The sequence below is a fragment of the Vitis vinifera genome, chromosome 1 (assembly GCF_030704535.1).
Source record: "Vitis vinifera cultivar Pinot Noir 40024 chromosome 1, ASM3070453v1".
Classification (NCBI taxonomy): Eukaryota; Viridiplantae; Streptophyta; class Magnoliopsida; order Vitales; family Vitaceae; genus Vitis; species Vitis vinifera.
Window position 1 is genome coordinate 22,740,937 of NC_081805.1, and position 27,657 is coordinate 22,768,593.

The 27,657-nt window shown below is 37.1% G+C and overlaps 2 protein-coding genes across 5 annotated transcripts; both read right to left on the reverse strand.

Annotated features, from left to right (window-relative positions):
• Positions 1–648: 648 nt before the first annotated feature.
• LOC100855399 (inactive leucine-rich repeat receptor-like serine/threonine-protein kinase At1g60630) lies at positions 649–10,994 on the reverse strand. Its single transcript, XM_010656335.3, has 2 exons — positions 8,762–10,994; positions 649–2,160 (listed from the first exon to the last, which is right to left on the reverse strand). The coding sequence occupies exons 1-2, from the start codon at positions 10,062–10,064 to the stop codon at positions 1,502–1,504; spliced, it is 1,962 nt and encodes a 653-aa protein (XP_010654637.1). The 5' UTR covers positions 10,065–10,994; the 3' UTR covers positions 649–1,501.
• A 5,656-nt stretch (positions 10,995–16,650) lies between these two features.
• Positions 16,651–26,871, reverse strand: LOC100240999 (uncharacterized). 4 transcript variants are annotated; one of them, XM_059739533.1, is made up of 5 exons: positions 26,507–26,871; positions 24,683–24,805; positions 18,596–18,635; positions 17,875–17,990; positions 16,651–17,113 (listed from the first exon to the last, which is right to left on the reverse strand). In XM_059739533.1, the coding sequence occupies exons 1-5, from the start codon at positions 26,816–26,818 to the stop codon at positions 16,901–16,903; spliced, it is 804 nt and encodes a 267-aa protein (XP_059595516.1). In that variant the 5' UTR covers positions 26,819–26,871; the 3' UTR covers positions 16,651–16,900. The 4 variants fall into 4 exon arrangements, with proteins under 4 accessions (XP_059595516.1, XP_059595498.1, XP_010654643.1 ...); XM_059739515.1 differs by having other exon boundaries at positions 17,875–17,999; XM_010656341.3 differs by having other exon boundaries at positions 18,533–18,635; positions 26,507–26,870.
• Positions 26,872–27,657: the final 786 nt, after the last annotated feature.

The window sequence follows — 27,657 nt, forward strand, 5'->3', positions numbered from 1 at the left end:
TATTTAAATAGTGAAAACCCTAAAGAACTAGATTCAATAGCATAATTTTTAAAATACAAAATTCCAAAAAGTTAAAACAAAACATTAGAGGTACAACTTTGACAGATTGGCTTGACCCAACCTGAACCCAACTTGACATTTGGGTGAGCCTGAACAATTACTTTTAATATTAGGTTAAGCTTGGGTTAGATTTTTTCAATAGCTTAATTCAAGTTAGGTTTCAACTAAGGTTTAAGATAATGCAAGTTTAATCTGAACTCAATTTAATGTTTTTACAATATTTAAATGTTATCATCTTATATAATAATATTCATTTTTTTTTAGACTTATAAGAAAAAAAATTCAAATTTATATTATATCAAATATTTTTTCATTTTTTTTTAAAATATAAACTTATTTTTACTTCTTTATTGCAATCTTGAAATTTTACAACTCAATCAATCCAACTAACCCGTACAAGTTGCAACTGTATAAATCACTAAAAATTACCTAGATCACTTGAATGCTCACAAGGACCATTTGAGGGCTCATGTGAAATTCCTTATAGCCTATTTTTCTGATCATCTCTACGTAAAACCAATTCACATCTTTTTGTTGCCATTGCCCATACCAAGCACTGTCTCACATTTCTGACTGGCGAATCTCGAGTTTTCAATAGCCAAAGAATTACGTGTAATGAATCCAAAAATGTTTGCAACAAAATTACCTGACTTAAACTAGTCAATCCCATTTCATTCACTGACAACATGTAACAAATACCTACTAACAATGTGCAGCAAAGGCAGTTAAGCTCATCGAGCCTAATTCTTGAATGGAGTATGTAAGCACCCTCATGTTGAATGAGAAGAGAGCATGCGAGGTGGAAAAGAAGGTTGGTGAAGCCTCATAACTCACCTTAGCATATTTCGGTGCTTCTTTCTTCATTCCAACACATGACCGGAGTCCTTCCATTATGAGATGAGTAGGAGATGATAGATGTCCTTCCTCTACTGTTCCAGTAGCAAGAGGAATAGTAGCAATAATAAGTGAATAGGTGTCTTTCTCTTAAGCCTGAAGCCTCCTGCATGTATCTCCATGTTTTACCTGATTACACTCTCTTCTCCCAATCTCAATCAAATTTCTGCATCCTGGTTCCTAGAGTGTCTGCAGTTCTGTATACTACAGCGAAGTTCAAAACAATAGAGTTGTAAACTCCCATATCGCACATGAATTGTAGACTGTGAATGAGATGTTTCCAAAAAGAGATAAAAAATGACTTTGCTCTCATAGTTGAAAAAGAACCACCACCAACCCCAGGAAATCAAGCCCCTTCCCCTTCCCCAAATTATTAACTTCACACAAAGTAATCCAACCTTCTGTGGCTGCAAACTGTCCGAAACAACACAAGAATAAATATTAAAACCCTTTACACCAGTACACTCTACAAGCCTAGTTGATGAATAAAAATCCGACTCAAAAAATCAGAGTACACGATGCTTCAGCCGCCAAATCTACCAACCACTCATATGCTCAAATGTTCTTCCCTGGGCAAGCTCTGAACTGTATCAGACCATCTCCCTGGTGAGTGGTCACTGCTGTTTGATGACACTTGAGCCTCTGCCCTTGTTTCCTTAATCATCCTTAAAACCTCCCTCATCACTGGCCGGTTCTCGGGTGATAGTGAGACACAAGCCATTGCAATGTTCAAGAGAGCTCCAAGTTTCTCCTCAGAGGTCTCATTGCCAGAGGCTGGGTCATCTCCAGATTCAGTCTCTTCTTCACGAACTGAACGGACCCATCTAGGAATGTCTGAACCATGTTCTTGAACAAGGTCTTGGAAGGGAGTTTTACCTGTTAGGAGCTCCAATAGGATTACACCAAAGCTGTAGACATCAGCCTGTTGGGTGGACGGATTTCTGGTATCTCGACATTCAGGTGCTCTATAGAAAAGGGAAGAAGCACTGGACTCTTCTACAGTGTCTGGGTCTCTGAATGTGGTGAGACCATAATCTGTGAGGCATGACTCAAAGTCAGATCCTAACAGGACATTGGATGATTTCAAGTTCCCATGGGTTAGGCCAGGGTTCTGGTGGATATAGAGCAACCCAGTAGCCAAGTCCTCTCCAATTTTTAGGCAGGATGTCCAGTGAAGAGGCTTTCCACCACCTGAAGTTCTTGATCCTGTACGGGTACAATTGTTAATGAATGAAACGAAGACAATCATAATACAAATGCAAGGGCAAACAATGGTTATGGAAATAGTCATCCTCCTGTGAGACCTAATTATTTAGATTTAGCTTTTAGAAAAACAGACAACTCTATTTGGCTACTAGTAGCGGAGTCTGAATGCAATGACAAAGCCCACCATCTTACAATGGACAATTTTCATGCTGCTCTGGAAAAAATTGTTAGGTATATGCTGTTATCAAAACATGACAATCATATTCAGTGATAATATGGCAGCATCCACTACTTTGCAAAACATTAGAATTTTGTCTCTTGATGTATGCGGCATCCACCTTTGAAAATTGGATTGTTATTATTTATATGACCCAGAAACAACATGATAAATCCCTTGTTAGATACACAGCAATGACCAATCATGTGATCCCTCCAAGACTGAAAATTTAAAAAATTAACTAACTTCCCTGCAAGCATAAAATCTCGAAACATACTAGCGCTTCTTAATCAACAATGACTTGGTGTTGGTAGAAAACACATGAGGTAGAAAACAATGAAAAAAACCATATATCTATATCTATCTATACATATCCTATATCTAAATCCATATATATAATTTTATATGTTGGAGAGTCCTCTGAAAATGAGTTTTTATGTTAAAAAGTAATTCAATTGCATGGTTTTGTATATTTTTCTTGTCTCCTATATAAAAATGAACTCCATAATCCTCACATAGAGAAACTACTTTAATAAAACAAAGCTAGCTGAGTAACTATGCTAAGAACTAGTTTACTACGAGTGTTTCATTTTTATGTGTTACTATTTTACTGTGACCTGAAATTGACATTGGACAATGTTTGGTGAAATGGCAGAGGTCCAAAGGCAACATCCACCAATTGTAGGCAGGCATCAAACATACCATGAGATTTGATGATTCGGATTCTTACCTAAGCCTGCAAAGCATTTCACATTGCATCATGTTATGGATGAGTTTCAACATTTCGTCTAATGCCACTCAGTGGCATGAGCAGAATCCTTTCTCATCTATCAAGTATGAAGTTGGCTAAAATAATAAAGGGTTCAGATATATGTTATTAGTCATTTAAATCATCTATTGGTCTGAATTGTCCACTTGTTATCTCATTGCTGGGTCATTTGAATTGATTGCTTTTCTGCTAATTATTAGAGATACTAAACCTTGGAAAAGGTATGACTGAATCCAATTCTGTAGTTCTCAAATGAGGTTTTCCCTCTAGAATTGGGAATTTTTTTTGGTAATTGGTGTTTGTTGATAAGATGGTTATATCTGGGAATGATTTTAAGCGAAGATGAGCATGGAGATTGAGGAATCCTTGCCTCTTCCATTATAATAAATGGCTGTGCCAGATAAGAAGGAATTAGCTCCCTTCCTAAGAATGTATTCCCTAAATAGATTGTGACCTCCTAAGATCACGCCTCCAAGTATTCTAGAGAGGATCTATAATTAGTTGCAACAATCTCCTGAAATAGCACAGAAAAACACATTAATTCATCTAAGAAATTTATTTGATTTGCTCATAGTTCCCAGGATTGCTTCTATCATCTTGTATCATACTAAGCGTCCATACATTTTTAGACTGGGTAAATGAACTTTAGCATGAAATGATAAAGATGATCTAACACCAAGTACAATCATCTCTCTAAAAGCATGCATCTCACGCAAACAGATATGAAGACACCTGATCCTTATGATCAAGTCCAGGAAACAAGCATGATTCCAATCCAAGAAGTAGAGAATTGAAACAAATGATTACTTGGCAGATTACTAGGCTGGATTTTCCTGGGTTAATGGAAAAAATCAATAGAGATGACACTACAATCAAGAAATTCTTCAACTAACATCAAACCTCAACCCTCAACAAGTCGAGCATCCTTCCATTTGGAAATGGAGGCTCTCCAACAGGCTAAAGTTGTTAAAATTAATGATCAATCTTACTATGGAACAGACTTATTTGAAGACTTGACTGTGTAGAATGGACCCATAAACTCTGTGGACCATATTGAATTCCCCATGTAAAATTCATCAAATGTAAAGTTTATGTGACTACCAAAATGAAGTTTAAGAAGCTAGTCAATCAAGACATGGGGCAGGTGGAGAGCTTTCTTGTAAGCTGGTTCTTCTGAGGGCTCAAAGATGACATCCTAAGATGTTCAACCCAAGGACTCTCCTGGAGGCAGTTGGTTTGGCCCCAATGCCCCACTACAAGATGGAAAGTCTATAATTAGAAGGAAACGGTACCTTCCAGCCCCTGTAAATCACTTTGACCCCAATTAACTACCCACTATGATAGACCCACTACCAATAACTACCATCAAATACTTGACTCCTGAGGAAACTGAGCAAAAGCACATAATACCAGCTTCATTACAACAAAAAGTGGAGAAAGGAAAGCCATTACAAATAAAAGATGTTGTTCTTGATAAAGGGTAATGGAGAGGATCATGATACAACATCTTCAACCTTCTGATTTCTATTCTTGAGGAGTTGGTCCTTGTTAGGGGGGAGATGATGGGAATCAATGTTTGCTGCATGGCCTGCTGTTTGATCACTCTCCAGCATGGAAGAGGACAGTTACCTCCAAGAGTGAGTTTAAGAGAGGATGAACATGGAGATTAAAGGCATTCTCAACTCTTCCTTTTATGTCATCAGTCTAACTGATGGTAACCTAGTTCCTTCATGTAGTAGTTTTCTTCCTCAGACTAATGCATTCCCTAGATTGTAACTTATCTTTCATTGTGATCTCCTATATCATACCTCAGTAGAATCTAGACCTATAAATGAATTGTTACAGCATTCTGTAATAACACAGAAGAATATTATTATTTCATCAAAAGAGTTTGAATTACTCATTCTCAACACTGCCACCATCATCCCTCATCTGTCCATTCATTTGTATCACAGTGGAATGGTCTAATAATGATAATAGAAGGGGGAAGTATCCTTGTGAGAGTAATGATGGGAATGTTGAGGCCTTGAGCAAACAGACTGAGGCCTTAGGTGAGCTAAGACACTAGGTGGCTGCCACAAATCCTAAGTACAACTAGTTTACCATTAAAGTGCCTCCAGCTTCCTATGAGCAAACAAAGTAGTTTTGGTCCTTGTTTAGCTCCAAACATCTGCTAACTACATTTGAGAGTAATTTGCTTGAATTTTTACAGTTTTCTAGAGAAAATATGAGGGACTGGGAAAACTATTGTGAGTGATCCTTTACTTTTAACATTGAAAATACCCACAATGTGCAATCAGATTCTGTCCACCATGAGGACAGTGTAGTCTTATGAGAGGACTAAACAAACATTTGAAAAAGACACTTTTATGAAGCACTATTTTCTCATTTTGGTCCCATAACATATGAAGATTTTGCAAGGAAATCAATCAAGCTTGGACAAAAAAGCTTGGTTAAAGCATATCAATAATGGTTTGGAATTGGCAAACATATTTAAAAGATTATTAGAGATATTTAATTGTTTTATAAGTGGCCTTAAGCATGAGATTGGAGAAGAGATTTGCATCTTCAAATCAACAACTATAAACCAAACAATTGGGTTGCCATGACCACAAATGTTCTAGGGATCACATAAGTCAACAGAGCAAATAACCCCAAGACTCACATTTCTAGGAAGGTTACCTCCCATCTAGAAGTTCCTGCAAGATTTGAAATGAAGGGAAGAGGAGAAAAAAGTAAATAAATCAAATTTATCAACCCTTCATTGTACTAGAAAGGCCTTCATCATGATATTGTACGATGATATTATATATCAAAACTGTTTTCCAATAAAATAGGATAAAAATGTGGAATTTCCAAGGCTGAAGCAACCTTCCAGTCAAACTCAAGTTTGGTTTTACATTTCCATAGACTCAATGGAGGGCTGCAAACTCTCTGGGCTAAGATGTCACTTTTGTGGGGGTGAAAGACATCAGTGATCAGAGACATGGGGAAGACACATCTATCATTAGCGATTAAAAGTAGGTTTTCACAAGCAAGTTATGGTAGAAAATATGTTGATTTCATGGAACTCAACTGCAACTCAGCTCTTCATATCATCCTCAAATATATAGGCAAACAGAAATTCAACTGATGCCATGAAAATTATTCACATTGCATGATAGGGGATCAACCAAAAAGAGGAGATTCCAGTGTGGCAGCTGTTAATAAAAACTTTCAAGACCACAATGCTGTAGTCTGTTTACAGAAAGACTATTTGCAGCAAGCTCATCAAAACAGGATAAAAAAGCTGGCAGACGAACATACAAGTAAAAAGTCTCAAAAGGGTGATTTTTTGTTTATTTGTCAACCTTTTTCATCAAGCTTCTTAAGAGTCAACAAAAGCAGGTAAGTAGGCCTCAGAACCGGTACGATTTAACGTTTCATTGGTTTGGAATTACATGTTTCCCCTATAGGTGGGAATTTGCTTGATAATAAGAGTTCTTTCTACCTTTTGGCATGTGCATGAACTTAAAACTTCATCTAAACTTGCTAATCCTATATATGGACAAACATTTTTATCCTCCATGAAATTCATATTACTTCTACATTTTTGAACATATGACTTTTTCATCACAATCACATGCAAATGAATAAATAAAAGTTGCACTGATTAAATGGGTCAGCCTGAAACAAATGAAATCACATGATAGCTACCTAAATTTGACCAAAGCAATTAAATTGTTTTTTCTTCAACAAAAAGTTAAACCAAAAATAATTTCTCAAGATATTTTTAGATCCAATTGAACAAGAAAGGAAAATTTTCCAAATTCAGTGCATCAGCAAGGTGAACAGTTCACATGGGTAAATGAGATGATGATCATCATGTTCAAGCAAAGTGATGTGTACAGTATCACAGGAGTAAGGAGTGGGAATTAAATCTCACGTGTTGTAGGTGTCAAAGTCTAAATTAAGAGAGAGCCGGAATCCAGTGTCAAAAGACCAGACTTTTTACAGCAAAGATTTAATTTAGTCAAGTATAATGATAAGTCAGTCAGCTAACCATCTGTAAACAATGTTTTCTTATGCAATTTGTACAATAATTGAGGATTTGGAAAAGCAAAATAGCTATTAATAAGAGTAAAAAGACGACGAACTTTGGGGAGACGCAGTGTATAATAATGGGGTGAGTGAGCGGGACAACACTAAAGGCCGGGGGCCAGACTCAAAATTAGTTGTCAATTAGAAAGCAGCTTCGGTTTTTATAATTATCTAGTTGTCAAGTACATGCCCGTTTTGCTTTTACCTCCCCATCCAACAAATCAGTAAATCCAAATATATATACAGGTTCCCCTAAAATCCCCCAATAGAGAGAGAAAGCTAAAGCCCTGCGACACGGACACATAATATTATTAAAATACCAAAAAGATGAATGGCTTTCCATCATTTAGATTTGGTTTTAACTACAGCTTAAGAAAGACGGGAGATGAAGTGTGGGTGGTGGGACCAGGTGGAGTGGGTGGGCACATGAGCGTGTCCTGACCCCCGCTTTTCACATGGCTGAACCAAATAGGACAGGCAGGGGGCAGCTCTTTTACTGGACCTGCTAGCACTTCGCCCGATGCTCACTGTATCTTTCTCTAGGGCTCATTAAACTGAGAGTGAGAGCGAATTTCTCTGTAGCCGCGCTCGGGCGGGAGCTTCTACTCTCATCTGCGTTTGGCATTTTCTAGTTCGTAGAGCGTCTTGCGCGTGTTTCAAAAGATGCTTAATTCACACGCTCTAATGAGAATCCAATCATTTATAAGCAAAATATTTATAATCATTTGCCTTAATTTTTCATCTTAAAAACAATTACAGACTATGGGGAATTTTTGGATTGAAGCGGGCAAGAAAGAAATTCCAAATGGCTTTGCTTGGTTTTAAGAAGGGAACGTGGTTAGGGAGGGCATTTGACTGGGCCACACGTGTAGTGAAGAGTGCAGACAGGTGACACAGAGCAGAGCTGTCCGACCAGGCGAGCACCGGGGGCCCTTCATCCAGATCCATATTATGTACTTTCAGCACTCCCCCACTTCTCAAGTGACTACTAATTCCCACCACACAATTTTCGTGAACTCCAAATAATGAGAGAAAAAAACGTATCAATGATACAACAATTTTGAGGTGTCATCCTTATGGTTGTGGCCAAGCTCCTACACTTTTCTCCTGTTTCCTACCTATTTCTCGCCACCTGAATGTCTTCACTTCCCAAATCCCAACCTCATTTCGAGTCGTTTTATCAAGGACCCTTGCCAATTTAGACTCAATTTAAATCAGAGTTTCTTAAAATAAATACATCAAATACCTAAATGTTATTGGTTTAAGATTGGGAGTGGGGCTGGGTGTGTGAATGAGTGTGGTCTCCAGGACTATCCATAATGAAAAAGGGCCCTATGATGACAGCCTTTTTCTAAACATTTCTGCCAAATAATGCCTAAACTTTCGATCCTAAAAATCATCTTTCTTATCTATCTAGATTACCGATATCGGGCAGCCGGCGGTTAAACTTGATATTAGGAAAAAAAAAAAAGATTAATATTACCAAGGAAAGACAAAAATGAGATGAAAAATGGGGTGGCGCCGGTGGTACGTACCATGAATGAGGGAGAAGAGACTGCCGTTGGGGAAGTAATCGTATACGAGGAGGCGTTCCTCCTTGGCCTGGAAGTAGGCACGGAGAGGCACCAAATTGGGGTGCCTCAGCCTCCCTAGAAGCTCCATCTGTGCCCTGAACTCCTCCAGCCGGGGGTATCTGGCGTCCTTGAGCCTCTTCACGGTCACTATAAACCCAGACTCCATCACCGCCTTGTACGTGCTTCCCATCGTCCCCCTCCCCAGCGTCTCCGCCGACGCCTTCAACAAATCCTCCAAACTGTAACTCATCTGCTGATCCCCTGGCCCGCAGAACACCAGACTCCCAAGTCCCTCTCCTTCCCACGAAAACCCCCCTTGCTTTCTCTCATTGTTCCCGCCTCCTCCGCCGCCACCGCCGTTCGCTGCTTCCGGCGATCCGACGGCGCCGACGGCCTTTCCTTTGCTCCTCCCCTCCACCGTCTTCCTCCTCATCCTCCTATAACTCACGCAGAGCAGAATCAAACAGATTAGAAGCACACCTCCACCGACGCTTCCTGCGATTATCTTTATGCGTTTTGTGCGGTTCGAATGTTTGGAGGATGAGCTTGGGGTTGGCACTGTTGGAGACTCCGGACTGATTGCAGGCGAGCGGGGGCATGGACTATTAACTTGTTCGCCGCATAGTTCTAGGTTATTGGAGAATGATGATTGATTGAATCGAACCACAGCGGGAGTCAGGGGAATCTCGCCGGAGAGTTGGTTGTTAGACACATTGAAGAACCGGAGGCTAGTTTGGTTGAGGGGAGGGATTTCTCCGGTAAGGCGGTTGTCTTGCAAGTACAGAATGTACAGTCGCTGCAGCTTGAGTAGACTCGCTGGAATCTGGCCGGATATTTGGTTTCCTGCGAGGATGATCACTTTGAGGCGGTGCAGGCCGGAGAGGGAGCTAGGGAAGTCGCCGGAGAAGTTGTTATTATTGAGGAAGAGGGATTTTAGGTTGATTAGGCCGGAGAGGTCGGGGATTTGGCCGGAAAGAGAGTTCTCTTTGAAGCTGAGCACTCGAAGCTGATCCAACTGTGCCAGGCTCTTCTCATCCAAAGTTCCATTCAAGTTCAAATGCTCGAGAACAAGCTTGGTGACTCTGCCTCTCATACATTCCTTCACTCCTTGCCATTTGCAGAAGTCGCTTCCTCTCCATTGCAGCGAGTTCGAAGGATCGATCCACGATTTTAGGGCTAGAAGCGTTTCACCATCGCCTGATCTCACCAGAGGTTGAAGGTGCATCAAAGAGAACAAAAACAACAAAAACGAGTACCTTGCCATGAAATCAAAAACTCGTATCAAATCAAAAGCTTATAATGTTGAAATCTACACAAGAAATTTCCTTTGCTCTCACTATTCAGTGACTGCCGTATCCAATCCTTCAGATCTACCATTTTACTGAGCAGAGGGAGGAAAAAAAAGGCGCCAAAATTCAGTCACGGTCAGTGCCTTTTGTTTCTTTGACTCATTGACTCGACAGCTTCAAACGAGCCGAGACAATCACAGTGAAAGCAGAGCTCCATCTACCCACTTCCACAGAATTGAAAACCCTAGAAAGAAAAAGGCACCCAAACCTCACTCCATTGGAGAGCTCTGAAGCTCTGACTCCACCATCGTTTCTCCAACTTCGTGCTTGGCAAAATAACTCACGGACACACAGCCCCAACCGTCACGTGAGTACTCCCTCCAAACACTGCACAAACTCCAGAAATGCCTTTCTTTTTCTCTTTTCTATATTCTCAATCTGCAGCAGCCATTATTAAACAAACAAAAAAGAATGAATTTTTTTTTTTTTTTTCCTGATTCAACATCTCGGACTGCTCAAAACCGAGTCCCAGCAAGAACCTCAACTACTCATGACATGATCAGTCTGAAAGCAAAATGCAGACTGCAAAAACCCAAAAATCCAAAGACCCATCAATGGGTAATGGGTACAGGGGTGAAAATAATTCAAGGGAGAGAACATGAGTAGGATTCAGAAAAAATGGGTGAGAGAATTGAAGGCCGAAATGGTGAATAATAATAAATGGGGGAACCAACAATATAACATTTAATCACGTAGCATGTCATGTGGGGGCATAAAGGAAGGAGTGGAGTAATATAGTTGGGTTCACGTTAAAGGGATGCTCAAGATTTTGCCAGCTGTCATGTGTGAGCCTGGTTGGAGCGGTAGATTCTGGTGACGATACCGCCGCTGGAATCACAAAATCCTATTGGCCTGCGTTTCAGAACTTGGTTTTCTCAACGTTTGACTGGCAAAGTCTGGAAAACCTGCCTTCGCCTCTCCAACCCACCTCTCAATCATCTTATTTATTTCTGGGTTCTACTTTTTGACCAGCCTACAATAATTTTTTTTTTTTTTTAATGAAAGAGGTTAATATATTTGATTTTTGAGTGGAAAAGAAAATAAAAAATTAAATTAATAAATTATTTTTATATACTATTCCAAAATTCATTTAAATTATTTTAAATCTTTTCATAAATTTTATTTTATTTTTCTATTTTTTATTATAAACTATATCTTTTCCTTAGTATTTTTTAATAAAAAAAAAAAATTAATCTCAATTATTTCATGAATGAATAGGGATAACAATGATGAGTTTTTTTTCGGTCACTTGTCCTATCTCATCCCTAATGAGACATGTTTGAAATTTAAATAAAATAGGTTAAAAATGTATTTAAGATTTAAAAATAAATAAAAAATAAAACCCGAGAGCTCTATCGTATGTATGATACAAAAGTTTCTATCTTATTTTTCATATTTTTAGCATAAAAGTTTTGATCTCAAATCTCATTCAAAAATAAATAAATAAAAAACTATTTTGTGTCAAAAAAAAATTGTGGGTACAATTTTTACTACAAATTTTGTTTTTTTTTTTTAAGAATAAAAAATTATTTTCAATAATAAATACTAAATGTGGTCTAAAATTTTAAATTTTTGTTTGAAATTTGAAATATAAATAATCCCTTTGGTGCAAACTTTTATTTAAATTGAAGTGACCTTAAACCCATTTAGACTTGAACCCAAGATAATTGAACATTTGGGGTAGGTGGAGTCTGTTGAAGGGTATGTAGAATATTTGGGACCCAAAACAATTTGGCTGAAGATGGAGTATAGAGACCTTATCCTAACATTAATAGCACCCACAGAAGCCATGAAGCCATGATACTTGGCCCCTGCTCCCTAGTGGGAGGGCATAAATAAAAGCTCTCAACATATTTCTTTGTCTTTGATCACAAAAGGTTGTTTGAAACAATGGCCCCTTTTCCTTTTAATGACAACAATAGGGTATTATCATAAGCTAGGCAGAGGAAGACCCTAGGTTTGAGAATATTTTATATTTTAGGAAATAAAATTTTTTAAAGTAAGCTACATCTGAACCACAATGTTATACTTGGAATATAATCTTGAAAATGGGATCTTTGTTATTTAGTTGATATAGTTAAGACATTTAGAAAACAAATATACCCTTTTTGAGAATTGTATCTCCATTTTAGTTTTTTATTTTAACTTTTGTTTAAATTTAAAATTTTGAGATTTTCATCCTATTTTATTCCTGTTTTAGTATTTGGTTAACTTTCTTTTTCTTTTATTTTCATTCCTACATATGAAAAAAAAAAAACCAAATCTCATATAGATAAGTTATAAGAATTGGAATCTTGAGAATTGTGGTCAAGATAGCCCAATTGGTGAGGGCAAACACTAATGGAAAAGTATGGTCTCAATAAATAGCAAATGATCTTGAGTTTGAATCATATCACCAATGATATCTTGAACTTATCCGATGCTAGTTTTTGTGGGGCGATTAACATCTCGAGTTTTAGGTCACCATGGAAAAGAGTTCTAATAGTTTGGCTATTAAGAGTTTGAATCATATCACCAATGATATCTTGAACTTATCGGATGCTAGTTTTTGTGGGGCGATTAACATCTCAAGTTTTAGGCCACCATGGAAAAGAGTCCTAATAGTTTGGCTATTAAAAGTTCATATATATATATATACATATAGATATTAATAATCGATGAACTTTTAATAGCCAAACTATATATATATATTAAAAAAAAATGAATGATCTAACTCTTAAAATATTCATTCCTTAATTAAGATATCCTCAAATCAAATACATCTACAAGGTAAATGAATGGTCTAACTCTAATATAATGGGAAATTAAATTGACTAGTTATATATGACCTATGGAGATTGAACCCTCAAAGCTATCAATGGCTCATTAGAAAGTTATTCAAGCTTAGCATCAATCTCAACCCTAATTTGAAAAAGTATGAATTAGGCAAAACAAGCGATAATATGGCATCGATATAAACAATTATATCTCAAATATTGTTTTAGAAATATAATTTTGAATGCAAATATTTAAAATAGTGTGGATGGTTTACCTGATTAAATCTTGTTAATTTATTGATATAAGAATGAATTAGTTATCAAATTAAGGTCAATGGGTTATTATTTTTTAAAAACCTTAAATATATAACTTAATTAACACTTTTCAAACTAAAAATAAGAAAAACAAAATTAGTTAGATAAAGATCAATGACTTCTACCTCTCGATGAAGATGATCCGATGATGAAGTTAAGGGATATTTAATTCTCTATTTTTCTATGTCGGATGAATTCCCCCTTTCTTTATTTTTCTTTCTAACTACTTTCCATTTCTCTAATCAAGTAGACTAAACTATTACAAGACAAGTATTTATAGTAGTTAACTAAGTGTTTGGGAATAGAAATGAATTGAACAATTGTATTATTTTTGTTTTGATACTATCACTCATCATGGCACACATCACTTGTCATGCCATGGGTTGTGGCACAGGTTGTAGCATGCGTCATGTGTTATCATAAGTCATGAAACCAATCTTCGCATGTGGCACGTGTCATGACATGAACTATAATTTATATGAAAAATAATTAAATAAATGTTTGTTTAGATACACTTTCTCAATAATAAAAAATAGTAACAAGTTGTATATAACATGTGAGAAAACTCTTATGTAGAAATATGAATTTATCTTGTATTCTTAAAAATTACTTTTAAAGACTATTATTTTTAATAGTAAAAATATTTATAAAAAAAATGATACGTCAATTTTTTAAAATAATTTTAAACTATTATCTTTTTAAGATAAGTCTCGTAGAGTTATTATATTGTATGTTAAAGTTATTAGTATTTTTTATTTCTAAAGATGGAAAATAAAAAGTGTATCCAAATGACACTTAAATTATATTTTTTATTTTATTTTTTCTAATATTTATTTTAATTGGTGTAAAAAAAACTAATATATCTATGATTAGCAAAGGAATTGGCCAATTGTTCATATTTGATCTATTAAAATAAACTATTTTTTTAAAAAAAATAATACTATTGGTAATAAAAAAAGGAAGAAGATAATAATATTATAATATTATTCATAAATATTTATATTCCTCTTATGTTTTAAATTATTTTATTTAAGTCCGTATCTTCACTTTTTAGAAAATTATTTCCATTTCTCTTAAGAAAATTTTGGAAGGACCAAATTAGTATCCACCTCTTCCATTTTTCGAACTCAAATTATTAGAAAATGGAAACAAAAATTAAGGCTATGTTTGAAAAATGTTTTAAAAAATAGTTATAAAAAAATAGTTTTTGAAAACAATTTTTAAGAATTGTTATTTGATATTTTGTAGAATAAAAGTCTATTTGACAACTTAAAATATTCTTAACTTATTTTAAATATTTTAAAAATTCATAGTGTTTTATTTTAATCATTTTTTATATTTCTATAGTTATTTTTAAAACAGTTCTTATAATACAAATGAAAATAACTAAAAGATATTTTTTTTAAATACTCTGTTTTCAAAAAAACTATTTAATATTTTTCAGTTATCAAATATGTTGTACTTTTTTTTATTTAAAGAAAAAAAATTATTTTTTAAAAGTTTCTAAAATAAGGCCTAAGTATTCAAACATATTCTCCAAACAATAGTGATCTCCCATAATAGATCATAATAGAGAACAGTTATCTCCCTTTTATAGCCTGCCCAACGAACCCCACTCTTCCTCCATGCTTGAATGTTGATTTGCCTTCAATAACAATTGTTGATAAAAGCTTGTATTGTTTTAGCTAAAGGGCGTAGTAGAGGATTTTTAGGATGTAACCCCATTTTAAGGGCAATTAATATTATTTATTATTATTATTATAATTGTGGTTGTTGTTGATTTGGGCTAACTTGCGAGTGAATTAGTGCACGAAACCTTGGATTGGCTCTCTTGATTTTTGTTGGATGTGAAAGATTGTTAATTGCTTGCAAGGTTTGAAGATAGTTGGTGTGTTACTTTGTGAAAGCGTCATATAGTCATGTGAACCTCTGGATCAATTGGAAAAGTAGCAAATAAGAGAGTCCCAAGATTGACTCCTGAGATGGGGGTTGCATCCTAAAGTTGTATTGCATTTCTATGGTCAACTTCCTATTCGGGTAGGAGTGAGAATTGGAGCTCATGCTCTGTTCCGTCCGTGTCCTTAAGACGATCGTGGTAGCTACAGACCCTCCAAAACTCAAAATCTCAATCTAGTTAGGTCGCTAGTCATGTTGACTTAATTGTTCACAAGGTGCTTGTAAGTCAAGCCTTCCATTTGTTGTTGATGCATCCTTGCTATTATTCTTCACAATGTTTTAATGGAGAAAGTAAGCTTTGGACGATAGATAATATGGGTAGCATCCAAACCCTTCTAAGTGGATTCAATTTCAAACTGTATCACTAATCCTTTCAAATATGGCTTTTGTTCTAACTAAGTAGAAAAGGCCTACGCTATGCTTAAGGCCTTTTAACTTTTGAAATGCCTTTTCAGGTGGTATCTACAGCATGACCTGTTTTGTCTGACTAAACTAAAGTTTGCCTCGACTTATTACATCTCTACTAGTCGTATACTGAGGTTGGATTCCTTTTGTGGGTAGTCCCTGTACCCAACCTATCATGTGGATTGGACTAATGTATATGGGAATAAATAGGACATCTCAAGGATTTCAAAGTGGGACCAAGAATAACCTGTGATTTGTAAGATAATTCGGGAGTGGATTTCTTGAACTGGCAGAACTTCCATTAGAGGAAGCCATCACCTTTGTCAAGAGTGGCTCTAATTCAAAAATAAAACTTAGAACACAAAGAAAGAATTTCAAGGAGAGAAAACTTTGATCTTAGAATGAACTACTCTTAAGATCATTAATCTTGCATTTATAGTCATGTACCATAGAGAATTAATACTGGCTTAACCAAATGCAGTTCATATTTCTAACAACTATCTTTCAACTCACTTCTATAGTCTTCCAACCATTTCCTTCATCAGCCTGAGGGTGGAACACAATAAACTCTAACTAGCATCCAAAACTTTCTGCAAACCCGGTCAAAATCTAGAGATGAAATTCATGTGAGTTTTGTGGTCATGTAAGCATCAACTGTGGCCCTGAGGCATAAGAGCAAGCTAATCTTTCTCTCCATGCTTAGCTACTAAGTTCCCTCGAGTGGTCTTTCAATTTCAAGGCCTGAACAAGCAACTCCCTGGCTCGCAAGCTATATTTAAATAATACTCAGATGGTGCCCATGATCTTCCCCTACTCGTAAGAGTCACCAAAAAGCATAATGGATGAATAACACCATAATTCTATACATCTTGTGGTAGTGACACTATATCTATGAGTGCATGAAGATCAAGAATGCTTCAAGAGTTTGGCTTTTGGTCATTCTAGGCTATGTTAACCTCCATATCATATTGCATCTTGGCCCACTCACATTCAATCACTTCTTTTGCATAATGAAAAGCTCCTTTTCACCAACTAACCAGCTTCACATAAATAATATAATAGAGAAAAAGAAACACAGGAGAAATCTGTCTTCTCAATCATGTGGAAGGCTTTTGAAGAATGAAACCTCCCCCCTAGAAGTTCAAAACAAAATACAAAAAATAAAAATGAGAAACTGCTACACAGAGGCCTAAAAGAAATAATATTGTTTGTTATATATTCCACTCTATCGTTTGTAACTGTGGGAATGATAACCAACATTGACACAGAAATTTAATATAGGATTTGCAATGCACAAAATGAAGAAGAAAAAAGAAAGGTTAGACTGCCTGCTGCAAACGGACCCGGGCTGCAGCTCTCTCCAGTGCCTTCTGCCTGTTAGCTTCCATTCGAGCTTTTTGCTCTTCTGTGATCTGAATATCAGAGCGAATAGGTCCATTCTCAGGAACTTGATTTGGTAATTCTTTCTTGGAGCTACCTTCAGAAGGTACATCCCCAGCAACCATGTCACTGGCCAAGGTTTGAGATGGTTCCTGCAGTTATAATGGCAAAGCAAGCCTATCTTGAAACAATAGTAATACATAGAAATTAAAAGAGGTTATTCAAAAAAATTAGCATTATGATACATAGTCGGGGCCAATCTATGAATAATAATACTTTATTCATATCATTTGATAACCATTGTTCTCAAATTATGCGTTATATGGGTCGGCTAAGGCTCCCTAGATATTAAATGCTAGTAAGGAGCCAGTCATAGGAGTAGAAAATAGATACAGGACCTCATAGATGGATAAAGACATTGAAGTGATGGACATGAACTGGATTTAAATAACAGGATCATGCTCCATAACAGAATCTAACAGAGGGAACCACACCACCAATATAGACCCAAAGTAGCAGCAGCAATAATAGCACCAATAATTTTCATCAGAATGTCAAGAATGCTGGCTTTCCTTCAAATGTTTCAGGGATCAGGTCCCATAAATTTTTTATCCATCCATGCATAATTATCACTAACCTCAGAAACCATATTTATTCTGAGAAAACTCATTGGAGTTACAATTATCAACAAAATAGAGGGGGGGAAAAAAGGAAAAAAGGCAATTGTCAACTTATTCTTATTTATTCCTTCTTGATTAGGCAAAATAGTTGCCTAAGCTCCATAAAAGAGACACTCAACAAACAAGTTAGTGTCTTGTGACTAAGATATAGAAACAGCATAATTATATCAAGCACAAGACAAACAGGTAATTATAAAAAATAAAAAATAAAAAATTGAAAGGATTATACTTACTTCAGTAGCACTCCTATAAACCTCATGAAGCATGTCCTCTTGTACATCCTCATGGTTTAAAGATGTATCTCCCTGATAATGGCTTGGATCCACTGAGTTCATAACTTCTTCAGTAGCTGGAAGCCCTAGATCAAAGCTAGACAAGATTACAAAAATGAAGGAACAAGCTTCATGACTTTCCCTTTTACGTTGGCTGTCAGCAACAAAAACATTCTCTACTACATTCCCAAGAATACTGAACCACATATTTTATTATTTCTTAATTTCCATAGAGTCGGTGTTAATGGACCATTTATTTAAACTTTGTCCTATTGCAACATACATCATCAGAAAGGGAATAACTATCACTTACAGGTGTCAACAGTAAACAGAACATATGGAAATTTCACAACTCAAGTGAGTTGGGTGGGGTTCAGCACTGAACCAAGCCCAATCTCACCTCAAGTTTATGTTATGGTGTCAAATGGGACCAACTTTGGCATAGGATATGATATGAACTACTAGTTACATATTAAACTATTGAATGCAAATTGTTTTATCGCATTGCCTACGATAGTATTGAGATTGCTACACTTCTGCTTGAATTAAAATGCATGTATGTGTCCACCAAGTGTCCCCTTGTTGGGGGGAGGGGGGCGTGGCAAGGTAGTAAATATACCTTGATCATGATTTGGGCAATCTTCATGTTCAACAGGTGGTTCATGGAACTTTGTCAGATCACCTCCATTTTCGACTCTCTCTCTCAACTCTCTGATACATATCTGTTGAAAAAAATACAGAACATTAAGAAATGGTATGTGCATAGCAATTTCACAAACATCAAATCAATTTGAACCAGAAATCAAGAAATGAAGTTTGTTATGGATAACCAAAAGCAACCTGCTGTTCTTGGATTATTCAATGAATATAAACCATATTCTTAAACGTTAATTGGAAAACTATATGCGGAGAGTACTTCTTGAACATTAACAACCCCGCTATTAAGGAATTATATTGGTGGAAGGAGTAGTTCAATGTTCAGAATAATTCCAAAATGGTAGAATGTTACAGCTTACTTTGTATTGGGCAAATTATTAAAATTTCCTTACTCATAGATTTGACTCTACTTCTTCTCCTCTTCCATTTATAATGCACAAAGTTAAAAAGTTCATATTCTAGAGTCTGCACGCACAAATACAAATAGCCTCGCACAAATTAAATTATGCTAACAGTCTAACACCTCTCATTATTTTTGTTGAACTAAAAGGTCAATTAAAATGTATAACTTCCATCCCCTCAAAAATATATTACAACAAAGAATAGCTCTGGATTTACCTTTCAAGAAAATGCTAATTTTAAAGCTTGTCCAATCTACTACAACAGGAGTCTTTTGGGGCTGACCAAGATAAAATTTGTACCCATGCTCTTAATATTTTGATATAAACAGTGCACTGAGTTAGGATCAACAAAGAACTAAACAGAGATTTATGGAGGTTAAAGACCAAAAGAAGCTGACTATGAGTTTGTAACAACATTTATCACAAAATTATTGAACTGTCATTCAGTTCATGTGAAACTTAAGGCTCAAAATCCCAGAAACCAAGGATACTGATGCAACTCCAAATAAATGGTGCTATTGTAGTGAACTTTGCCGCCAAATAATGCAAAAATGACTAACTCAAGCATCAAAATACACACTGAATCTCAAGGAAACTAAAGTAAGAAAGATAAGACAAGGGTTTTATTTTTTTTTTCGATAAGTAAACACATATATTAAGAAAAGGCAAAACGCCGCATAGCATACAGGGAGTATACGAGGCGACGATGGCCTCACAACAAAAAAACAAAAGGAACAAAAAACCCACCGACCCTTAACTGGAGGCTAACCACTCCAAGAAACCTATAAGGGAGCGAGGCTCCGCACCACTATACAATTTTGCCCACCCCCACACATTACAAACAAAAGAATTCTTAACTTTCTGAATAGCTAGCTCCCCCCCCCGAATGCTAATCTATTCCTCTCCTTCCACACCGTCCAAAAAATAAATAACGGTATGGATCTCCAAATTTTCCCCCTCTTTTTACCCACAAAAGAACCCTTCCAGCTAAGAACCACCTCCTTTACAGATTCTGGAAAGACCCACTGGGCTCCAAACAAACTAAGAACAATCCCCCACAACACACTAGCCACTGTACAATGAATAAGTAGGTGATTTACATTTTCCTCGTCACTACCACATAAATAACAACGATTAGGAAGCTGCCATCCTCTCTTTTGAAGCCTATCAAGGGTAAGAACCCTCCCCTAAGTAGCTTCCCACGCAAAGAACGCTAGCTTAGAAGCAATGTTCTCCACCCAAATGCCCTTTTTAGGAAACATGGAAACACTAGGGCTGATCATCAAACCATACGCTTCCTTAACGCCAAACTTCCCATTTTTTCCTCCCTTCCATAAGGTCGAGTCCTCCTCCAAGGTAATTCTTTGACTCCTTAAAATTTGGAGTAATTCGTCTACCATGTTTAGCTCCCAATCATTGAAGCCTCTAATGAACCATAGATTCCAACCTCCTTGGCCAGAATTCCAGTCCCACATATCCCCCATTATGGCATTCCTTTGGGCAGCCACATTGAAGAGTTGAGGGAACCTCCAAGCCAGCTCCATATCCCCACACCAAGGGTCCTTCCAGAACCTAATTTTGGTGCCTTTTCCCACCTTAAAAGTCATATTATCCCAACACCAATCAGCTTCTTTCAAGATCTCCTTCCAAACCCCAACACGAAACACCCCATTTGCCTTTTTAGTCCCACCCAAATTCCTCTTGCCCATATTTTGCCACAAGAACACGTTTCCACATCTCCTCCTTGGCCCGAGCAAATCTCCACACCCATTTTCCAAGAAGAGCTTTGTTCAAGGGGACTAACTTCCTCAAACCAAGCCCCCCCTTCTCCTTACCCACACACACCCTCTCCTAATTGACTAGGTCGGCTTTCCTTTCCGCACTTCCCCCTCCCCACAAGAAATCTCTTTGCAACTTTTCTAGCCTTCTTGCCACTGTCCTAGGCATACGGAAGAGGGACAACTGATAGAAAGGCATACTAGCCAAAGTACTCTTTATGAGTGTGATTCTACCGCCCTTGGAGATGTATTGTCGTTTCCAAAGGGCTAATTTCCATCTCATCCTTTCTTCCACCCCATCCCACACACAAGCGGCTTTATTGGACGCACCCAAGGGCAGCCCCAGGTAAGTTGATGGCAACTGACCTACCTTGCAAACCAACTCCACAGCCATCTCAAGGATCTCTTCCACCTCCCCTACTGGAATAATTTCGCTTTTAGCCAGATTTATCCTCAGCCTTGAGACGGCTTCAAACCAACATAAAATCTAGCTCAAGTAGGTCATGTCATCTTTCCTAGCCTCACAGAAAACTATTGCGTCATCCGCAAAGAGGAGGTGGGAAATATTAACAACTTACCCTCCGCCCCTTCGAATTCTGCACCCGGAGATGTAGCCCCCTTCCATAGCCCTCCGTATGAGGGCACTCAGCACCTCCATTCCCATGACAAACAGATATGGGGATATAGGGTCGCCTTGCCGAAGCCCCTTAAAGCTAGAAAAGAACCCAGTTGGCTCCCCATTGACTAACAGTGAAAATTTAGCAATTGATATGCAACTTCATATCCAATCCCTCTACTTAGCCCCAAACCCCATTTTTTGCATAACCCTCATCAAAAACTACTAATTAACACTGTCATACGCCTTTTCAATATCTAATTTGTAGATCAGGCCTTTTTCTCCTCTTTTTTGCCATGAGTCAATCACCTCATTTGCGATTAGAGATGCATCCAAAATCTGCCTTCCCATGACAAAAACATTCTGATCTGAAGAGACCACTTTACCAATCACGTTTTTAATCCTATTGGCCAACACCTTGGCCAAAAGTTTATACAGCCCGCCCAGGAGACTGATAGGCCTGAAATCCCCCAGCTCCTTCGCCCCTCCTTTTTTTGGAATAAGGACCAGAAACGTGTTATTGAGGTTCTTGAGAAAGACATTTTGCTATTGGAACTCCTTGAACATCTCCAAAACCTCCTCCTTCACAAACTCCCAACAGAATTGCCAAAAGGCCACCGTGAAGCCATCCAGACCTGGAGCCTTGTCGTCATTCATGTCCATTAGGGCCGAATGGACCTCCTCTTCCATGAAGGGAAGCTCCAAAGTGTCCGCTTCTTGCTGACTAATCTGATTCAAATTTAACCCCCCTATATCCGCCTTCCACTCCAAGTCTTCCGTTAGTAACCGTTGAAATGCGTCTACAATTCCCGTCCTTACTTCTTGCTCCTTTGACAACCAAACCCCACTGACTTTTATTCTATCCATGGTATGCCTCCTTCGGTGCGCGTTTGCCATTCGATGAAAATAACCCATATTTTTATCCCCTTCTCTTAGCCAAAGCTCCCTTGATAGCTGTCTCCAGTGAATCTCCTCCAAATTAACCCACTTAGCATATCCTTCTTTTTTACTGGAGAATTCCTCCTCTGTCAGTCTCCTCTCGCTTTCCACTTGGTCCCAGTATTCCACTTGTTGTAAAGCAGCCAATTTATTACTCTCCAAGTTCCCAAACACCTCCCTATTCCATAATTTTAAGTTCTGCTTAATCGCCTTCAATTTTGTAGCGAGCTTATAGCTAGCCCTTCCACTAACCGACATCCCCTGCCACCAACTCCGCATGAGGTCTTTAAACCCTTCCACTTTCAGCCACATGTTCTCGAACCTGAAAGGTGAAGGACCTCTTCTTTTGCCACCCCCCTCGATTAGAATTGGAAAATGGTCCGATATAGGCCAAGATAGTCTCTTCTGGGTCACATTACTGAATTGATCAAGCCAGCTAGAAGAAACCATAAATCTGTCCAACCTAGCCCAGGCTTGATTATGAAGCCCCCCACTCCAAGTAAAGGAACCACCTTGAAGGGGAAGGTCTATAAGTTCAAGGTCATCCATAACCTGAGCAAACCTCCTCATAACTGAGGTAACCCTCCCTTGCCTGCTTCTTTCCCCTTGGGATAGAATAGCATTAAAATCTCCCCCTACACACTAGGGTTCTCCCCAAAGACCTCTGATTGCTCCAAATTCGTCCTAAAGACACTCCCTATCCTCTTTGGTGAAAGGGCCATAAACACTCATAAACACCCAGACTACCCCATTTTCCACATTTCTGAATTTACAAGAAATTGAAAATTGGCCCTCCTCCCACTCCAACATTTCCAAGGACCTTTTGTCCCAACAAATCAGCACACTTCCAGCTGCTCCAACAGCTTCAAGAGTTCTCCAGTCTAAAAATCTCCCCACCCCTAAACTTTTCACCACCCCTTCAGTCATTAACTGTATTTTATAAGACAAGGGTTTTATAGCAGTTAATCTTCTCTTTCTTTGGTGTAACTCGGGTACTATCCTCCACAATCAGAGAGACCCTTTTAGGCTAACATGACTACTTTGTGAAAAGATGTAAGGTCTCCTTTGTGCATTTTTTCAACAATATGGAAAGAAAAAAATCAAAGACTGTTTGAAAGTAAGGACCAGTCCGACCAAATGCTGAAAAGTACTTTCCTTATCTTTTTTTGCAGATTAAGTTGCACATGGAAGAAGGTCCAATGTCTTTAATTGATTTTATAGAATGATTGGTTCTCATTGAGGGAGGTAATTGTTTTTTATGTTCTTTTTTTTTTGTTGTTGTGCCTTTTAGCACCCATTATATATGTCCTATTTACTTTGGTACATTATTTCTTCAGTTTTGTTTGTAAAATCATTTTATTTGCCTATCAAACAAATAAAGGGAAAAAAAGAACCTTTAATTCGCTCCTTTATCTCATTTATTTTCTCCAGCTTTTTCTCCTTCCTCTTTATTTATCTTTTCCAAATATCTAAAGAATAAATTACTATGACCATGTGGAAGTTAATAATGACTCAAAGTCATTATTCCATCATTGATCTGAAAACTAGCTGATTGAGAATCCTTTAGTTCATGAGTTTTAGATCCAGTAATATAGAAGACTTTCAAGCAATTACTGCCCCCTTAGTGGAGAATTATTCTCATAAGGTCAACTCCAACTAGCATTTCTGAGAACCATTTGTCCTAGTTCAAGATACCAGCTGAATTTGCTAATTGAATTAGGGCAACCAAGGCATGATACTTGGGTCAATCTTTTACTTATGCAACAATACTTTCATGGACCAAAGTCGGATAGATTCCTTTTATCAATGTTTTTATTACCTTATCCTTTTGGTTGCTTTCATGGATATTGCTTCCTGTGAGTTCTCATCTTTGTCATATGATCTTTCTCTTTAAGTATCATTTTTATCTTAAAAAATAAAAATAAAAACCAAGAACATTAGGAAAGTTACAAGATTCACAGGATTGCCTTGGGGTCATCCTCAAGAGTCACTGGCATAACAATGTGAATCCATGCTATCAAAGAAACTAATTACCCCTTCAAGAACAAAATGGCATTATGGTAACAACACCTTATCAGCAACAGTCCAACTCTTTATCTCTTGAATTTCCTTCTTATGTTCATGTACATATCCAATTCTCAACACTATAATCAAAATAAATAAATGTATTTCTTAATTCAGCCAAATGCAAATTGAAAAATATGTTTCTTTGCTTGATATATATTGTTGGTCTATTACCTAACAGTTTAAACTTTTAGGTTAAATTGGTAGTTTAACGTTAAATCAGAGCTCAAGTTCACTAGAGGGTTAAGCAGAGTCTCTTCATCATGTTGAAAAATTAGAAAAGTGGAATCATTACAAAAATGAATATCATATACCTTCACACGTTTTGTTGTGCCCACTTTTTCCACCTTGTGCACAAATTGATCAAATGAGTAGTACGGAAGCAAATGAGAGTGCCATTCAGAGTACAAGCCAATCAGGTTCCCCAAGTCACTAACCTGCAAAATACAATTGATGAATATTCTTTGAAACATAAAAGGTGAGGCAAATGAAGCACTAATAATCATAACAAAAATGAGCCTATCAAAAAAATATTTATTATTACCATAAAATTAATTAACATCAAGATAGCACCAAGTGTCAATAATGGATGAGAACAAGAAATAAAAATACTAAGACATGACATTTTCTTCTTCCTTATAGCTTAGCTTGGAAATTCATGAAGAAGGGAAAAAGATCTAGTAGAATGAAAGGACATAAAAGTATAACGCACCTATAGGAAAGTTTAATCAACCAAAAATTGATTCTGAGCATTGCTTGCAATTTGATGGGTTACTATGTTTTTTTGTGTGATTCAGATTTATACAGGTATTTAATATCGTGATCAACAAGCCAACAATGTCAAACCTGTTGACATCCCTAGGACCCAGGATGTACCAACATGAGTAACTCAAACATAGAAAAAAAACATGGATTTTCCATTAACCTGCACTTCCACATCAACTTAAGTTGCTATTTTGCTACGTTTTTGAGATTCCAATGCAATAACATCCTTTGAACTTTCTTTGCTTGTTGATAGGTCTATTGGGGTGGTTTACTAGCCTTTTGTAATGAAGGATTCCATATTTCTAATGGGCCAAATAATTCCTATGACCTGTATTTCTGTTATTGAGAGTCCATGGATTTATGTTCATATACATATTAGCCATAACAAAGAATTAGAATGACAAGAAATGTACCCTTACCCCATGGTAATTCCCTCTGCCTAAGCTGGTGATATCTCTTTTTGCTAACTTGTATTATCCTCTTTCTTAAGCTCTGTTTGGGAGAGAATCTTAAATGCTAAAAACAATATTAGAACATCAAACACAGATTTTAAGAATATTTGGACAAAACTCTCGAACATGGGCCACCCACTTCCTAGAGTGATTTATCTACAAAAATTTTGGATTAACAAGGAGACACCTCCTTCTGAAAAAATGCAATGTAGGAAGAAGATTTCTACTTCCTAAAATTTATGAAATTATCAAAATTATCCTCTATGTCTAATAAAATTATTTTTAAAATATAGTTTCCAATCAACTGCACAGCAATAGTAATCTCCTTCAACTTCTACTTCTGTTTCTTAAAAGCAGAAGCTAATAACTATCATAAACAAGGCTTTAGCCTCTATGCAGTGAAATGTTAAGATTATACGACTTGCCTCCATGGACAAGAGAGATCTTAATGCAAGACAGCCTTTTAAAAAAAGAAGATTGGGAGATGTGCAAAAATCATGGGAAAATTTTCGAAAGAGAGTCTGAAAGAGATTGCTTGGAAGAAGAATCAGGAACTTACAAGAAAAGCTACCCATAAAACAAACCCTACAATATTTGACTCGTAAGATCTCATTTTCGCTGCTTGCGTGTAATTCAATTCAAATGTGCAAGTGCAACAAAATCAACCATGAAGATCCAATAAAATAATATTACAAGTCAAGACGAGGAATTCTAGATCAAAATTACAATTGTAGCTGCAGAGTGAATAATCAAACCCTAACCCCAGCCCCAGGCCTCAGGAGAATGTTAAACTATTAAAAATGAGAACAGATATCACTAGTACTGAGCTGCAACCATGATCCTTAACAAGAAAATGAAGCAAATATCGGATGTCCTCATCATCCTAAAGCCAAAAACACAAAACCCAAACAACGCCAGTACCTCATGTCCGCGGCCGCGAAACTTAAAAGCGCCAGGGAAGTGGCGGAGGACGTAACCGAGGCCATTGTCGGAGAGAAGAAGCTCGGGAGTGAGATTGGGTCTTGTTCTCGGGGCCTTTTTGGGCTTCTCGGAGGATTTGGCTAGCGGCTTGGAGGCAGTGCCTTTGTTAAAGGAGGAGTATTGGTTTTGAGAATTAGGGTTCGGGTTAGGGTTAGGATTAGGGTTAGTGTTAGAGGAAGGGCAGTCACGTGACCAGTGGCCAGGGCGGCCACACTTGTAGCAACCGGTGGGCGCCGCTCCTGATTTCTCCATATCCGATTAGCCTCGTCTCTGCAATTCGGCCTTTTATTTATTGTTTTTTTTTATATATAATTTTGGCGGGAAATAAAGGAGGGAAGGTGGTTGGGTTGGGCCTGATGCAGGTTGCAGGGTCGGAAATGGCCTGGAGTTGGGTCTTGGACGGTTGGGCCCGGTCACCCCTTTGGGCTAGGCCTAAATGATAACATTTTGGAAAATGGTTTGTTTTCAACTTTAGAAACAATTTTTGCATGTTCCAGAACTTGTTTTCAGAAATCATTTTCCAGAACCGTTTTTTGAAAATAAAATATCAAACATGTTTATTTTGGCTATTTGTATTTTTAAAAATTTGGGATTATGAAATAAAAGTCCCCTCTTGGGTTGGGCTGGGCTCAAAGACTGCAACATGGGTAAGTTGGGTCGGGTTTGCAACCAACTAGCTCAACCCAATCCACACACTAATTTAAGGTGCTCAACCTAAGCCTAATCCCGCTTTTAGACTTGATTGCTTGAGTTGTATGAATGAAATCTGAATTAGGTGGACTAGATTAAATCTACCCATAAATAATGTTTTTATTATATTTAGGACATGTTTGGTGTGAGGGAATAAAGAATGTGAATAAAAAATAAATAAATTGATGATAACATCCTTACACATAGTTTAAAATAATTTTTTTATTTTCATTTTAAAAAATAAATAAATTTTGAGAGTTTTTTTGTTACTAAATAATAAAGGCTTGATTGATAAATGAAATTCAATGGTAAAATAATAATTTGAGACTATTTTATATTTTCTTATAAGATGACGATGAAGACAAAGAATGAATGAGATATCTATTCTCACTCTTTAGCCA

What these genes read in the sequence shown, in the direction of transcription:
- LOC100855399 (XM_010656335.3), bottom strand. Translation starts at nt 10,064, where the DNA reads ATGGCAAGGTACTCGTTTTTGTTGTTTTTGTTCTCTTTGATGCACCTT. An exon ending in TCTCTTCTCCCTCATTCATG is followed by an intron (nt 2,161 to 8,761) that starts GTACGTACCACC and finishes GTACCCGTACAG; the next exon opens with GATCAAGAACTTCAGGTGGT.
- LOC100240999 (XM_002272883.4), bottom strand. Translation starts at nt 26,818, where the DNA reads ATGGAGAAATCAGGAGCGGCGCCCACCGGTTGCTACAAGTGTGGCCGC. An exon ending in TTGCCCAAATCATGATCAAG is followed by an intron (nt 18,000 to 18,532) that starts GTATATTTACTA and finishes GCTTTGATCTAG; the next exon opens with GGCTTCCAGCTACTGAAGAA. An exon ending in TTTATAGGAGTGCTACTGAA is followed by an intron (nt 17,114 to 17,874) that starts GTAAGTATAATC and finishes TTATAACTGCAG; the next exon opens with GAACCATCTCAAACCTTGGC.